The sequence below is a fragment of the Labeo rohita genome, chromosome 6 (assembly GCF_022985175.1).
Source record: "Labeo rohita strain BAU-BD-2019 chromosome 6, IGBB_LRoh.1.0, whole genome shotgun sequence".
Lineage (NCBI taxonomy): Eukaryota > Metazoa > Chordata > Actinopteri > Cypriniformes > Cyprinidae > Labeo > Labeo rohita.
The window spans coordinates 18,231,454-18,247,832 of NC_066874.1; the positions used below are offsets into that span (position 1 = coordinate 18,231,454).

General features: G+C 37.2%; 2 protein-coding genes across 2 annotated transcripts; one reads left to right on the forward strand and one right to left on the reverse strand.

Annotated features, from left to right (window-relative positions):
* The first annotated feature begins 5,452 nt into the window (after positions 1-5,452).
* LOC127167033 (protein SPO16 homolog) lies at positions 5,453-8,681 on the forward strand. The gene is made up of 5 exons (XM_051112837.1): positions 5,453-5,583; positions 6,195-6,288; positions 7,658-7,829; positions 8,159-8,237; positions 8,325-8,681. The coding sequence occupies exons 1-5, from the start codon at positions 5,524-5,526 to the stop codon at positions 8,424-8,426; spliced, it is 507 nt and encodes a 168-aa protein (XP_050968794.1). The 5' UTR covers positions 5,453-5,523; the 3' UTR covers positions 8,427-8,681.
* Positions 8,682-8,790: 109 nt separating this feature from the next.
* Positions 8,791-15,602, reverse strand: glmnb (glomulin, FKBP associated protein b). Its single transcript, XM_051112836.1, has 18 exons — positions 15,370-15,602; positions 14,996-15,115; positions 13,180-13,290; positions 12,996-13,104; positions 12,606-12,843; positions 11,852-11,954; positions 11,579-11,757; positions 11,224-11,277; positions 11,078-11,108; positions 10,876-10,965; positions 10,692-10,733; positions 10,529-10,602; positions 10,297-10,381; positions 10,057-10,166; positions 9,414-9,471; positions 9,182-9,317; positions 8,992-9,083; positions 8,791-8,906 (listed from the first exon to the last, which is right to left on the reverse strand). The coding sequence occupies exons 1-18, from the start codon at positions 15,406-15,408 to the stop codon at positions 8,877-8,879; spliced, it is 1,701 nt and encodes a 566-aa protein (XP_050968793.1). The 5' UTR covers positions 15,409-15,602; the 3' UTR covers positions 8,791-8,876.
* Positions 15,603-16,379: the final 777 nt, after the last annotated feature.

Here is a 16,379-nt window from a genome sequence, read left to right on the forward strand (position 1 = left end):
AAATGCTGTGAAAACACTTGAAAGACATAAGAATAGGAGCAGGGAACAATGATTAACTCCTGCTGAGGACAGAACTGTGGGAGTTGCATGTTAATAAAGATTCTAATGAAAGAGAAGTCTAATACTGAATCAGGTAGTATTGAATCTAAACTAGGCAGGTTATATGAATTAGACATGCTTTTTTGTACTTATGGGAAAGATTGCAGGAGCTGATTTGTTAACTAGCAGGAGCTAATGTGGGAATAAAGAGGGCATTGAGGGTCATGTTTATGCAGGACTAAGAGTGACATTTAGTCACATTAAGTGACACCTAGGGCATTTTGCCAAATGCTTTGCTTCACCCATTTGTCATTAGAGTTAAATGCAGGACTAAAAGTGACATTTATAAATAAAATGATAATAAATTACTTTTTTTCTTTTATTTATTTATACAATTCAGTGTTTAATAATTCAAACATAACAATGGAAATCAATAAAATACTTTTTAAACTGACATTTTAATAGACATATTTAAAAAATCACTTTAAATGCACAGTTGCTTATCTATGGCATTTTGCCAAATGCTTTTCTTTACCCATTTGTCATGAAAGTTAAATGCAGGACTAAGAGTTACATTTAAAAAATATATATATATATATAATAAATGACTATTTTATTTTATTATTTATTTTTATTTTTTTACTTTTTTTTTATTTATACAATTTAGGTTTTAAGAATTTAAACATAAATGGAAATAAATAAATGACATTTTAAACGGACATATTAATAGACATATTTATATCTTTATCCATTTGTCATTAGAGTTAAAAATTATTAGCTGATCTCATGAAAAAATGTAACTATTTTTTGAGATGGAGATTCTGTCCGAGGAGTTTTGTTCCTTATTTCATTCCTTGGGCATGCTCTGCTTTCTATGTTAACGTTGTTGATGCAGATTTAATGAGTTGGAAGGAGAGAAAATAACAATACTTCTATTGTTTTAACATGAGGGGTCTATGAATTGAAACGTGTGATTAAATCATGTACTAAAAAATAATACACAGGATTTCAAATATGAGACTGAAAAAACAGTAGCTTAGTTAAAGGCATTGTTTGATTTTTTGAATAAATCTAAAAGTAAAACTAAGAAACAGAAGGGCCAAACCTCTGGTCTCCTGCTCTTTAGGCACTCCCTCTGCTCAGACAAGAGGAACTTACCAAAGCTCCAGTGCTCCATGGGCAGAGCCTCTTCAGAGTGTGCTTGGATCTTGGAGAAGCTATGGGACCTTCTTCCACACGTTGTTTTTTATGTGGAGGTGGCTGAACCACATCTACACTGTCCTGTTGAAAAAACATACATCATCATTTAATGCACAAGCAGTTTTGATGAATGTCTCTTAGACAAAATCTAAAAGCATATCACTTCTACCAGAATTAAAACTAAGAACATTTTCTGAATAAACTGAATGAGAGACAAGAGTGACTTACCAAATCTCCAGTGCTCCATGGGCAGAGCCTTTTCCAAGGTACTCACTGTGGACATGCGGCAGGTCCAGGTGCTTTCTTAAGGGACCTGATGGACACAGCCGCTTTCCCAGGGGACCCGTTGAGCCTAAGTGCGCTCTCAGGGGACTTGGTCGGAGCAGGTGCTTCCTTGGGAGATGCAGTGGGCACAGGTTCTCCCTCAGGGGAAGCGAAGGGGACAGGTGCACCTTTTGGGGCCCTGGCTGTTGGAGGTGGTCCCTTTGGAGGCCTTAAGGGCAAGGGTGTTAAAATGACGTCCCTTTTCAGATACTGCCTCATATTTTCAGGGACCATTATTTTTCTCCTCAGTAAGGTCCTGGCCAGAGCAGGTGCTTCCTCGGGGAAGCAGTGAGCACAGGTGCTCCTTCAAGGGACCTAGTCAGAGTAGGTGCTTCTTCAGACTGCTGTATGAGTAGGTGCACCTTCTGAGGACCTGATTGGACCACGTGCTTCCTCAGGGGACACAGTTGGAACAGATTTACTCTGAGGGGAAGTAGAAGGAACAGGCCCTGGCGGCTGGAGCTGGTCCCTTTGGAGGCCTTAAGGGCAAAGGTGTTAAAATAACATTCCTTGTCAGGTACAGCCTCATATTTTCAGGGATCGTTATTTTTCTCCTCAGTGCGGCCCTAGCTGGAGAAGGTTCTTCATCTGAGGATGCAGCAGCTCCCTCAGGAGACCTGTTCGATGCAGGTACCTCCTTAGAAGCTGTGGTAGGAACTGGTGCACCTTCTGAGGAACTGGCTGGAGCAGGTGCTTCCGTAGGGGATACAACTGGAACAGGTACTCCCTCAGGGGAAGCACAAGGAACAGGTGCTCCGTTTGGGGCCCTGGCAGGTGGAGCTGGTCCCTTTGGAGGCCTTAAGGGCAAAGGTTTTAAAATGACATCCCTTGTCAGATACAGCCTCATATTTGTAGGGATCGTTACTTTTCTCTTCAGTGCCGCCCTGGCTGGAGCTTCCTCAAAGGATGCAGCAGAAACAGGTGCACCCCCAGGAGACCTGGCCAGAGCAGGTGCTTCCTCAAGGGAAGCAGTGAGCGCAGGTGCTCCTTCAGGGGACCTGGTTGGAACAGGTGCTCCTTCTGAGGACATGGCTGTAGCATGTGCTTCCTCAGAGTGCACTGTTAAAACAGGAACTCCCTCAGGGGAAGCAGAGGGAACAGGTGCTCCCTCAGGGGACCTGTCCTGAGCAGGTGCTTCCTCTGGGAATGCAGTGGGCATAGGTGCTTCCTCCACTATTCCCCAACACTGGCCTGAAGGGAGATGCTCACACTCACCCTTTTTAGATGAGGAGTGTAAAAGGTCTTCAACCTCTATTACAGCCCACCAACAGCCTGCGAGGAGGGCTGTAATGAGCTCATCATGCTCATCAATGGGGATGAAGTGTTCTGTAGACATGGCTGACATACTCAGATTCTTTGATAAATAATGGTGGTAAGACTAGTTATCCAAAACAAGGTGTGTAATTTTGAATGGTTGTTTGCAACAGTGAACTGTCTATGAAACTCTGTAAGAGAAAGAAATAAGGAAGATTTGAGCTGAGTAAACATATCAGAGCCTAAAAACTGGTTGCTTCAGTTTACTTTTCCATATTGGTGATAACTTATCTTTAATTAATTTTTTATGGAGGATATCACTTGCGGCGCTGCTTTGTTTACAGTAACTGAAACGCTGAACTGAAACAGGAAGCGCTATATCCCTGCTGTTCCATAAGCGCCACCTAATTTTTAGCATAATTTGACAAAATTAAAGTCAAACCATTCTGTCTGATTTAAATCTTGAAATTGTACAATCAAATAAATATTAAAAAATTAACTGCTAATGCATCTTTGTTTGGACTGTGGTTAAAATGCAGTGGTTGCCTGCCTAGAGATTTTTTAAGGCAAGGTAAGCCTGTAATAGAGCAAATAAACATTTTGTTCATGTACTCTTTCATTATTTCTTGTCAAAAGACAAGAAAAAATTTAAACAAAAGTTTAAAGAAAAAAGAAAAAAAATCATATTTTGTGTACTTTTTGAAAAACAGTGTATATATGGGTGGTGTCCGACTGGAACGATGGTGGGCTGCTTGGACCAAAAATGCCTGGGCTGATTTGTTGTCCCAGCCCGGCCCTGCCACTAAGTGTTTCTAGTTGTTGAAGATCTGGCTGTCAAAATGATCCCACAAAACAATGCACTTTTAACATTTCATATTTTAATTATATTTTTAACACTTCTAAAACAAACAGCTTAAATACTAAAAGGCAACTACTACAATTTAAACATTTTTCTAAAAAATAAGGACAAAGCATTTTTGTTGTCATTTGGTCATATTCACATTTTGGACGTTTCGCTAGATAAGACCCTTCCTCGGCTGGGATTGTTTACAACCGCATTTGGGATTGTTTGAAGCCGCATTTAAACTGTGTTAAGGAAGTTCAAAATCGGGGCACCATACCAGACCATTATATGACATTTCTTTACGACTGAAGAAAGAAAGACATGAACATCTTGGATGACAAGGGGGTGAGTACATATGTGAATCCTTGTTTTGGAAGTGGACTTTTTAAAATCATTTATTAATGATATATATATATATATATATATATATATATACAGTACTGTGCAAAAGTTTTAGGCCACTAGTATTTTCACCAGCTAAAAAATGGTTTAAAGTAAGTTATTTCTATCTTTTGCTGTAGTGTGTCAGTAAAAAATATCGGTTTACATTTCCAAACATTCTGTTTGCCATTAATTGTAATAATCCAGTGAGATTTTTGTTTGCACAACGAGTCTGACAACAGCCAGTGCTCCACACTGATCTAATCTCATCATCATCCAGTCTTCCTGGAATGACATGAAGAAACAGAACAAACTGAAACAGAGTAAATCCAGAAGAACTGTGGCAACGTCTCCAAGATGCTTCAAGAGACCTACCTGCAAAGCTACCTGAAAAGTTTTGCGCAAGTGCATCTAGGGCAAAAGCTGCTGTAATTGCAAAGAATGGTCGCACCAAATGTTGATTTCATTTAATAAAAGGTAATTGATAAAGAAAATCCACTTATGACAGCATTCTCATTTTACAACATTTTTTACACAAGTGCCTAAAACTTTTAACAGTGCTGCAGCTTTGCATGTAGGTTTCTTGAAGCATCCTGGAGACTTTGTCACAGTTCTTCTGGATTTAGTCTGTCTGAGTTTGTTCTGTTTCTTCATGTCATTCCAGACAGACTGGATGATGATGAGGTCAGATCACTGTGCAGAGCACACGCTGTTGTCAGACTCCTTGTGCAAACAAAAATCTCACTGCATTATTACGATTAATATATATATATATAATATGTTCCAATTTAAATATAAGGCTTGTACTGAATTGTCAACAATAGGCTGCAACCAGTATTGAATTTCCAGTGTAAAAGCATAAAAGCATCTCGGGTTGCTTTTATAATCGAACACACAGCTAATATAACGGCCAGATGAGGGCGTTGTTTTTTTGACAACTCTCTGACACCCGATGTATTAAATTTGGTTCACTACTTCCTGATACCTCAAATGATTTCAGACAGTGTCGATTCTTGTGCTGGACTATGACTTTTGAATTTTACTGTGTGTTATTTTTATATATTTATATTTATTTTTATATTTATATTTATATGATATATATTTATATTTACATTTTTTTATATATGCCCATAAAAAGTACTGCCGGCTTTCTCCACGCCTTAAACACCTTTTTTATTATCATATTATCATCTATATACACATTAAACTATTTGTATCACGGAAAAAAAAAAAAAACGCTGTCTTAAAAAAGACAAGGACAAACAGTTAAACAGCCTTGAAAATGCTTTTATTTAGAAATTTTCGAATATGTGTATTTTTAAAATAAATAATATTGTGAGCATAATAACTTGAGTAAAAAATTTATTTGAATTTCAGAAATGTTTTTGTATGTCCCAGTTTGTTCCCGCCCGCTCACTGGCGTCAGGTGACGGGCTGTCTTACGAAACTGTTAACCTAACATCAGGTCAACTAACTTAAAAATGGCAAGCGATACCAATAACTCTTGGAAAACAACCGTTATAATCAGCACCTCACCTCAGGTTTGAGGAAAATACTGCTTTACTGTTTTTGATAACTGATTTATTGACTGATTGAAGCCCTGTATTCTCGGTTATCACCGTCGCGTATTTATGCACTCTGTTTATTTGTTTTCATTTATTTATTTATTTATTTATTTATTTATTGCAACAAAAAACAAACAGCACTGAACTGAAATACAGTAACATAAAGTGTAAAAGTAAAAAAATCAAAAACACGTCCCCGGTGAAAAAAACAGCATATGCTGGTAGGTATGTTTTGATGCTGGAATGCTGGTTAGGTAGGTTTTAATGCTGGTCCTTTGCTGGTTTATGCTGGTCATGTTGCTGGTCAAGGACCAGCATGAACCAGCAAAGGACCAGCATAAACCAGCTAAGGACCAGCATCAAAATCTACCTAACCAGCATTCCAGCATCAAAACATACCTACCAGCATATGCTGGTTTTTTCGCCAGGGCACCTCAATCAGAAAGAAAAATATCATCATAAGCCTTAAGAAACTTATCTTATTGTCATCAATGAGATTAAGATATTTAATAGTAAGCAAAATCTCAGCAAGAAAGACATCAAATTTAGCTAACTTGCACTCATGTTTTATCGTGTTGTTTTCATAGTGTGATGAACCCTCGCAGATTCTTCTAGCGCAGCAGCACAGGATTCGCCGCTCGGACAGCATTCTGTCCTCTGCCTTTGTTTTCCCCTTGTCAGGTAACTTGAAAGGAGTTGAATTTCATTAGTCAATTGAATCCCTTTATCAAGATGTCCAACAGATTTTCCCTTTTTTTCAATCAAATAATATAACGAATGTGCAGCTTAAAAGCTGACGCTAAGAAAAACTGTCCATTCCAATGTAGAAATATTATCCACTTTATTCTTCAGCGCGGAAGTAAGCCTATGGGCGAGACTTCCGGTTAAGTAGAATAACAATGTGCAGTAAACTGTAAAACTGTTTGTGCTACAAACCAGTGTATATATAATTAAGATAATACATTAAAATAATATGTTAAGACACGCCAATCTGCAATATCAAGCAGGAAAACAAGCTGTTTTGTACAGCTAAATATAGCTGGACGCGGATGAGACTGAAAGCCAGACCCATAAAGTTTACAAACAGCCATGCCGACATGCTATTTGTTGTTAATAAAGCATTTAATGAAAAAAACAAACAAACAAATAGCCATGCCTGCTCCTCTGGGAAAAATAAGGTGGATAACAGGATTCATTTTTCAGGGGTGTCAAACTTCCTAGAGGGCCACAGCCCTGCAGAGTTTAGCTCCAACCCTGCTCTAACACACAAGCCACATAGTTTTCAATTAAGCCTGAAGGACTTAATTAGTTTGATCAGGTGTGTTTAACTAGGGTTGAAGCTAAACTCTGCAGGGCTGTGGCCCTCCAGGAACTGAGTTTGACACCAGTGATTTATATAGACCAAAGACAAGTGAACATTCACGCAGTGCACGTTTGCACTGTTATTATTAATGTGCGCCACTGCACGTCCGCGTTACATCCTCTTTGCATGGCTAATTTTAAGGATGTAGCTAGCTTCGAAGATATTCGAGAAACTCTGCATGTAGGAGGGGTAAGCTTAGAATTTTCATACTCCTCTTTCATTGTGAATAGAGCTTTTTTGCTTGCTACTGTCTAATAATTAAAGTAAACTTTAAAAATATTTGTTTACGTGAATGTAACCTACATAGAGTGCTGCAGTGGTGATGTATGTCTTTAGGCCAACCTGGCATCATCCTGGTTCTCTGGTTCCTGTCAAAATCAAAGTTTTAACTTGAAGAAATGATGACAAATATATTGCTACTGTATACTAAAATGTAAGAAATACCAAGTTATTTATTTATTAATTTAAACTGTGCTGTTGTGCAGAATCTTAGTTGATAAAAATAAAAAGCAGTGTTTGGTTGTGAATTAATGTAATTTTCATTTCATTTAAAATTTCACAATTAAATTTTTAAAGAGTGATTCAACTATTAAAGTTCTACTCATTAACTTCATTAGACACCTTTTTATGGGGGAAAAATAAAAAGCTAAACGTTTTTTGCCTCCCCGTCACTCTTCTGTTGCGCAGGTACGGCCTTCTTGCTGGTCACACCGGAAGAGTTTCCAGCTAAGCTTGAGAATGCAGAAATTTTTGAGAGAATTGAGAAGTTTGTGCATGTCCACAGAAACAGCTTTCTTCTGCTTCAAGCCCCAGTCTATGGAAAAAGAGAGTGGGAGATTTTATCATCAGTGCAAAACAGGTGCACAATGAATTGAAAACTAGAAATGTACAACCTTATTTTGAAAACAAGCACCTCATCTTACATACTTACATAACCAAGTGTTCTACGCATGACATCTGGAGATGCACTCAAACTAATATCTACTCAGACTCAGAATAAAATGGCTGTGTAGCATAATTAATTTCCAAAAATGACTAATATTAATAATATTAGTAATAAACCACACTGAAAGAGCTCTATTCAAGCCAGCAGTGAGAACTGTTTTCTTTCAAAACTCTTTTAATCTACTAAGCTGGACAAATACGAGTGTGTGATAAAATTGTGTTACTGTTTTATTTTTGTAACAGATTTCTTGGCTGTAACCTTAAAGTAATACCTGTGCACAGTACTGCTGATGCAGTGAAGGGAATGCTGGTCATTGCTACGGTAAGTTGTGATGCATTTCTACAATTTAGTGTAGTAAAGTTTATTAGCATGGTGCATGCAAAACATTTAATGGCCTTTTTATTTCAGGCCACAAGTAAACCCAATGTGGTGAATTTGGGAGATCAGATGTCTTTGGCTTGTACTCACATCATTGATCATAGCCCAGTTTGGGAGATGCTTCAAGAGTGAGATTTACTGTATGTTCTTCTCTGTTCATGTTCTTATTGCTTGCTATACTTGTTTTAAACAACAGATGTCAGTATTGTTTCATAGCAAGTTGTGTCAAACCTGTTACTTGCCATTCACACTTGGTTGTATAGCTTGTGAAAACTTTTTTTAAAATAGTTCATACAAAGAACAAAGTATAAACACTGTCAAAGGAAAAATGTCCGCCTTTTATTTGCGTCGGAAAAGTCTTCAAAGTCAGAATACAGAATAGTATTAAACCTATTGATATTGTAGGTCTAACATTGCTTTTTGTATCATTACAAATGTGTCATGGTATAGGAAAGGTAAATAAATAAAGTAATACATTATTCAGTTCAGAAAGCAGTAATTGACTTTCCCCCATTTCCCCCATTTCATTTCTGACTGTCCTCAATGATTTCCTCCATTCGCACCACAAGGCTTTCCATCAAGTCATATGTGACCAGGGGCGCACTGCAAAACCTGCAAATGATATGTTTAGTATGTTTTATGACTTACTGTCAGTATTTTAAAACCAATTTAAGATAAGCCGTACTGATAAGCTAACCTTATCCTGTGCCTCACATGGCATGTTGCCAAGCATCTCTGTTTTCACAATCAAGTTCTGGACTGATCTCTTCCCAGAGGCCTGCTTAAATTCTGTGGGGAAAAAATGCTGTTACTACAAGTCAAAATCCATTTTCTTCACTATACAATAATTCCGAATTAACAGAGAAAGAATACAAAGCATGCATTACCTTTAGCCTTGATCTTTTTGTCCTCTCTAAGTCTTTTTAACTCTGTCCCATAGTATGATTTTGACATGCTTAGACATACTCGTAATAATTTTGTGTAACTGTCTGCAGTGTGACACAGGTCTGTCCATATTCCAGTCTGAAAATAACAGGGTGGGTCTTATTAACAGGACATGATTATGATGAGATGAAAATGTAATAGTTGGGTTTTGACAAAATGCTGTAAAAACCTTACAGAATGTTTTTTTTCCTGAATCAGTAAATACCGCAGAAGATTCAGAGACTCCATTACCCTTTAAAACAAAAAAGAATAATATGAATGGAAATAAAATGGAAAAAACAAACAAACAATAGAAAGAAATTGTATTGATTATAGTCAAATTTAGTCCCAAGATATTTCTTTTGATTATTACAGAGAGTTACGCAGAACAGGTGTATGTTGTGGTAAAAGCTGATGGGTTTATAATTTGCATATCAGCAGGATGAAGGAAAGCCTAAGTAATTTATCAGGGGCAGATTATCCAGACGAGGTATGTCAATCACTCAGGTTTTAGTATCATTTTAGGAATGACACAAGATCTGCCTCAAAATATTGGACTGCTCACCATCTGTTCTGCATTGTGGGATCATGGCAGTAAACCTGGACTACACTCATAAATAAATGATGGTTAGGGATGGATTGTATCTTGTTAGTAGGAGATCTAACATTTAAAATAGAGACAGCTGCCATATGTGGAGTCTGTACTTGGGTTACGATTCATGTCAATGATTTGTTGATATGAAAGTTGATTAGATCCATCAAGAGCATTTAGTGGCTTGTCAGGCGATTGTTTTTTTTTTTTTTTTTTTTTTTTAAACTAAAAGCTCATTTTCTTCACCTGTCCATCCCATTTAGCAAGTCGGTTTCATGGCCCTGTGGGAGAACGATAGTGTCTCTGAGTAATGAGATGAGCGGAGCCCCCTCAAACCAGCTGTCTTCGTAGCCTGACTTTAATAACGAAAGAGAAAACATTTCTAACATCAGTGATTCAGTGTTGATGAAAATCTTGTCACTTGGACAAACAGATTAGCAGCATGTGATGCATAACTGTAATAAATCTGATTGTTTTGTGCACTACCTTTCTGCACCGTTCCACTTGATTTTTGATGTTTTTGATGATGATACTTTCTACACCTGCATGATGGCTAGTCTTCATGATGCGTCTTAGAGCATTCACAAAGGAAAAATAAGCAATTAATACCTAGTATGTTTGACCTTTTATAGTTTTGTAAACCAGAATATTGGATTCACATATTGATGGCAGTTTTAAATTAGATATATTTCTATTTAAAACTTTCTAGATACCATACCTGAAAAATGCGTGCTTCGCTTCACCATTAAGCTTCTCTATAAAGAGCTGGAACACCACAAGACTTTTTCCTCTCTGAATGAAAGAGAGCAAATGGCCGCAATTAAACTGGCTCTTGACACATATTTACGTGTAAAAGCAACTTGTGTCTCATCCATACTTACCAAATGCTGGATAGGACAGTCAGTCATAATCGTAATTAAGTTCTGTGAACAAATAACAAAAGTTCACTGGTAAATGAGCACTGTTGTTAAAAAACGGCTGATAGCTGAATATATTGTGCATCCTTAGATTTCATCCCCAAGAAATGAGTATGTTTTAAGAAGTAGGTGTCGACTCACTTCATACCTTTGGAACCTCATGAAACGGTTTCAGGTCTAAGAGCTCCACGGGGAGACTGCAGTCTGTTACTCTTTCCAAACTTTTAACATGCAAGTCCTAAAAATACAAGGGGACATTTTCAAGGAAATGACTACATACTACTAATAATTCAAGCATGAACTTAAGTTTCTGGACTTGTAGTAATAAATGTTTTGATGGAAGTTCCTACCAGCCCTTTTAATATCCATGATTCATCTTTTCTGTATAGGGTAAAAAGTAGGAAGGAAAGCTGGACTAAATACATGGTGCAGTATTTTGGTATTTTTTTATTTGTTTATTTATATTTTAGTAATAAATTTTGTATTGTTTACACACCTACGTAAAAGAAGATTGATGTATTCCATATTACGCTGCAGGACGAAAACAGGGCTGAAATAAAATAGTAAAATTAAATATTTATGTTAGAGTGCAGGTACATTAAAAAATATACTGTTTTCATACAGACATTTGTAGAAATCTTTAAATTATTTTTCCTAAATGTGTCAGAAAGCTTTTGAGCGCAAAACAAGATTCTCAATTCTGCAAGTGAAGGGGATTTTTAACCCCTTTTGAAAGCCCAAGAGATCTGTGGCCTTAACAGTTGACACTGTCTTTGAGTCTGGTAAACACATGGTGAGATGAGAAAAAAACAAACGCATTTTTAAAGTCTTGAGGTCTAACTGCAACTTACCTAAAAACTGCAGGAAACACGTCTATGGCAATAAGATGGACAAAAAGCAAGTAAGCCATGCATGCTCTTGATTCATTTACAAGACAAGTGTCTTTCTCTGAAAAGGTGTCTTCTTTTCCTTTCAAAGGATGGTAGAACAGGATTTTTGGCAGAGGTTCTTGGATCACTGCTAGGATTGCCTAGTATTAGAAGAATACTGAAGTCAGGTCATCTTTTTTCTAAAAGTACAGTGCCTAAGACTAATGGTAAAAACAAAGTGAGTAATATCATTACCATTATTTCTGTGGCAAAATTCCACAAGGGTGACATTTCTGTAATGTTCGCCTCTCTGTCCAGCTGAACTTGGAGGAGAGGTTCCCTTAGACTCTTCATGCAACTGAGCCATTATAGAAAGAAAGATAAATATGAGAAATTAGGTCAAATAACAATCGTATAATCAACAAAGGGTTACATATTTCTCAAAATTGGTGTTTAAATGACCAATGATGTTTGATGTTACCCAACATCAAACTCTAACAATTGGCTATTTTCACTTAATACAACCCATCATATCTTCATTCATGTTTTTTCTTGCTTAGTACAAAACTGAACATTACCTAAATTCCTTAATTACTTTTTCAGACTTGTGAAAACCGATCATATTTTCAATAATACTTCTTGAGAATCACTTGCTCTCATACTGAATAAAATGACAGACAATCGCTAGAACAATACAGACCAATAAATATCTTACTAGCTTTTGAACGTTTAGATATGTACCTGAATCACTGCAGCACTAATATGTCTCTGCTAGACACAACACTATACGTACAATATAGTTAGATCTAAATGTGGAGGATTACTCATTTTCACATGTATATCGTTATTTTGTCCAGCCGCAAAACTTGCTCTATGGTCTCACTTTCTTTAAAACTGTCTGAAACAATGTGTATTGTAAAAGCGCTATACAACTTAATTTGACTTTGACTTGACACAGTTGGATCAATGGCTCATTGACGGCATTAGTAAGAACAGCTTTAAAACATACAACTTTAGAAGAGCAGCTTTTAGTGCGGTGGCCACTGAGTTTGTGTCTTGATTCTTGACTTCCTGTACAAAAGGTTGTACAAAGGTCAGTATTGCAGTGCAGCATCGACAGAGCCCGTACACATCTTCCTGTTCCTGTTTGTGTGAGTAAGGTACAGGCAGCTTTGAAATCTGTTTCTGCAGAGAATCAAGGGCCAAAGTCAATCCAACGGCCTTTGGCTCGCTCATTCTCAACAGCACTGTGTAAGGAACAAACAGAAAATGTGTTATTACTTGCAGTGGCAGTAGAGGGAGCACTGATTGTTTTTGGCTTGTATTTTTAAGTTAAAACACTCTTTTTATAATGGTTTGCAGGATGTATCAAGATTATGACTTTAGCTATTTCAGTTACCTGACTGAATAAGAGGCATAAGAACAATGATGGAGTCTGCAATGGCATTTGGATCAGTGTCTTCTACTTGCTGAAGTAAAATATCAAGGAGTTCTTTCACACTGCAGATCTGCAAAAAATAAAAAAAATATTGTCACCACCGCACAGTATTGTTTAATACCATATTTACCAAGCACAGTTTTACCTTTACAAGTTCATTGAGGATAGCCTGACAGTTGGCAGGACTCCTGTCCTTTCTCAGCACTTCATTCAACAGTGCAGGCAATAGACCACTGCCCATAGACCTTACTATGTGCTGGGAAGAAATTTACATTTTTATTTTTCATGGCACACATGGCATTTTTCCTGTACTGTTTATATGTGTGTAGTAAATGTATTATTTATTACATGTAGCTTCTGCACATGCTTGTAATTAAATGATTCACAATCATCATCATGACAGTTTAGCATCTGAGGGACACTGCTGTATAATTTAAAATCATTATTTGAAAATATAGTGAGTATTTGGTGCATATTTGGTGCATTTAATCTCTGCTTTAAAATGTGCTATGGCATGTTCCTTGGTGTGGAGCAGTGTAAGAAATTGGTAAATCAACAGCACTTAATGGAGTGCTGCTCCTAAGAGGGCTTCCAATGGAGCAAAAAAATCTGACTGGTTCTCCGCTAAACTGCATTCCCACACTCAAGGGTCAAGGGGGCCAGTCAGTTAGGCAGAATGACAAAGTGGCAGTTTAGCAGAGGCACAGCCCATCAAATTCTCCAAATCCCAGTGGATTAATGTCATAAATATGAGCTTGGAATGGGATATGAACCTGAATGTTGTGGCACGGGTCTGTCTCTTATAAACCTGAAATTTAAAAGCGCTGTAAAATCCGATTAGTTAACTTTAGTTTTTTAAAAAACGGCATGCAAACCAATTGTATTAAAGTTTTACCAAGTAAGTATTACTGTAATACATTTTAAAATGTCCTGGCTCTTCTGGTAGTGAATGAGTGGCTCTCCACATGGCTCTGGGGAGTTAATAAAGGCCCCCTGAAGCAAATCAATGTGCTTTTTAAAAAATCTCCATATTTAAAACTTTATAAAGTGCAATCTTCTAGCTTTCTAACATTATATGTGCATTCATTAGAGAGGCGTTGCAGCAGATGACGTAGGACGTAGGCATAGCGTAAGCTCCGGTGAAAATATGCTAGTCTTGTAAGAACCAAGTTTTGTTTATAGGTGCACAGGGAGAAAAGTTTCTTTAGCTTAGCAAAGGAAAACCAGTCTTCTCTTGGCTTGTATTGAAATCCTAATTTTTCGTTACAAATCCTCAATTTGTACTTGTAATTCGTGACCGGTGTTTTGTTCTGCTCTCACCTCTGTGCTTCTGCATTCATCACTTCTCACCAGAACTTACGCTACGCCTACGTCCTACAGCCTACATCATCCGCTGGAACGCAGCCCCCTCATGTATGCACATACGAAGCCAGAAGCTAGAGATTACAGTTTCTAACATTTTTAAATATTGATAAATGCATCAGTTCAATTCAGGAGGCCTTTATTAACCACTGGAGCCATGTAAGGCAAATTTTTATGATGGATGGATGCACTTTATTGAACTTTTGTTGGACTATTGAATATTACCACCCGTTCACTGCAATGATAAACCTTGGAAGAGACAGGGCATTTTTAATACAATTCCGATTGTTTTATGGAAGACGAAAGTCATATACATTAAGAAAGGCTAGAGAGTGAGTAAATAATGGGGTAAGTTTCATTTTTGGGTGAGCTATCCTTTTAACTAAAGTCAACTAAAAAGTGTTAATTAGAACATTTGTTAGGTTTTACAGCGAGGTACCTTTTTGTGGTAGCATGTTATATGTACACATCATATGACTTTATACAATATCCTTACAGCTTTAAATCAAAAAGTGGATGAGAAATATTTTGCAATAATTTCCAATTAAATAAGATCTAATACGTGTTTTAAAAGCTTATGTCAGTGCTTCGAGCTTTACCTGATTTGCCTCCTCTTTTATGAAGTCCAGGAGTTGAATACTATCACCTTGGGCAATGCATGTATGACCAGCATTCAGAAAGAGTTCATGATCCTCTGGTTTAAAGTCTTCAGTTGTTCTCTGAAAATGTGGACACAGTCATGGTCAAATATTTAATTCACAAAAAATCTTTATATATATGATACTGTAAATCTTGTACAACGTACAAACCATTCACAGCATGTTACGCTGTGGTTATGCCCTTTATAGTCATTATCATAATGCATAATAAATGACACATTAATAAATGAACTTGATGTAAATACGTAAACAAATTTGATAACAAATACGTATTGTAGTAACCAAATATGATGCTTAATTTTCTGTTTTCTTACCCATCTTTGAACCACATCCTCTAGTTGATTCGCTGCCATTTTCAGAGCTGGTCTTTTCAAAAACAATCCATACAGCTGACACTTCAAGGTCAGGATTATAACCGAGACTTTTCTGCGCAGGATCTGAATGACAGCTGCGATAAAATTTCAGCACAAAAGAATAGAGTAGCTAGGTTTAAAACACAGGTCAGAGTGTTTGAAAAGAATGAAGTAAGAGGCAATCTGACAGGGGACCCTTGTAAACCTCTTAGTAAGCACTGCAGCTGAGTGTCTGCTAATAGGATTAAGACAGAGCAATCTGAAATAGATGGGACAAGACAGACCTCTCTCGAATGTCCTGGAAAACAGTCATGGGTGTTTCAATTATAATTTACAGTCAATTAATATTAGTTAAATTCTGTTTGTTCAACTGACTTTTAGAGCCACAGTCTAAGTATAATTAATTAAACACTTTGCCGTCACTGGATGTGACTAATGGGTAGGATCATACAGAAGACCACGCTGACTCACAATAACCCTGACGTTATTTAAACATGTCATGCCATGGAAATACTGAAAGCGCATCAGAAATTGCTTAGTAATCTTTGGCAAGCATGTGTGTACTGTCCCTTAGTTAAATCCCTATTAAGTCCAGTATTGCTCCAATGGACATGTAATCTGATATGAGTCATGTCTTTGACTTCCTACATGGACAACTATTGTAGACCCTGATTTCAGGTGTATAAAGACAAACCAGGTTTGAGCAATAGGATTTAAGCAGCAGCTGCGAAGTTTGCTCTCTCTATTACAGTGTGGTGAAAGGCTTTAACAAAAGGCACAATGTAAATATAACAGGAAAGGACAGGCTGGTTGCATGTTAGCTTCAGATTTGCCCGTGGCTAATTGAAGACTGCTGATTTAGTGTTTTGACAGTGAACAGACTGTGTGTAATGAAAGTCGAGCTCAAAAAAAAAGATCTCTCACTGTATGTTGACAGACAAACAGGTTTGTTGTTATTGTGCGATCAGCCC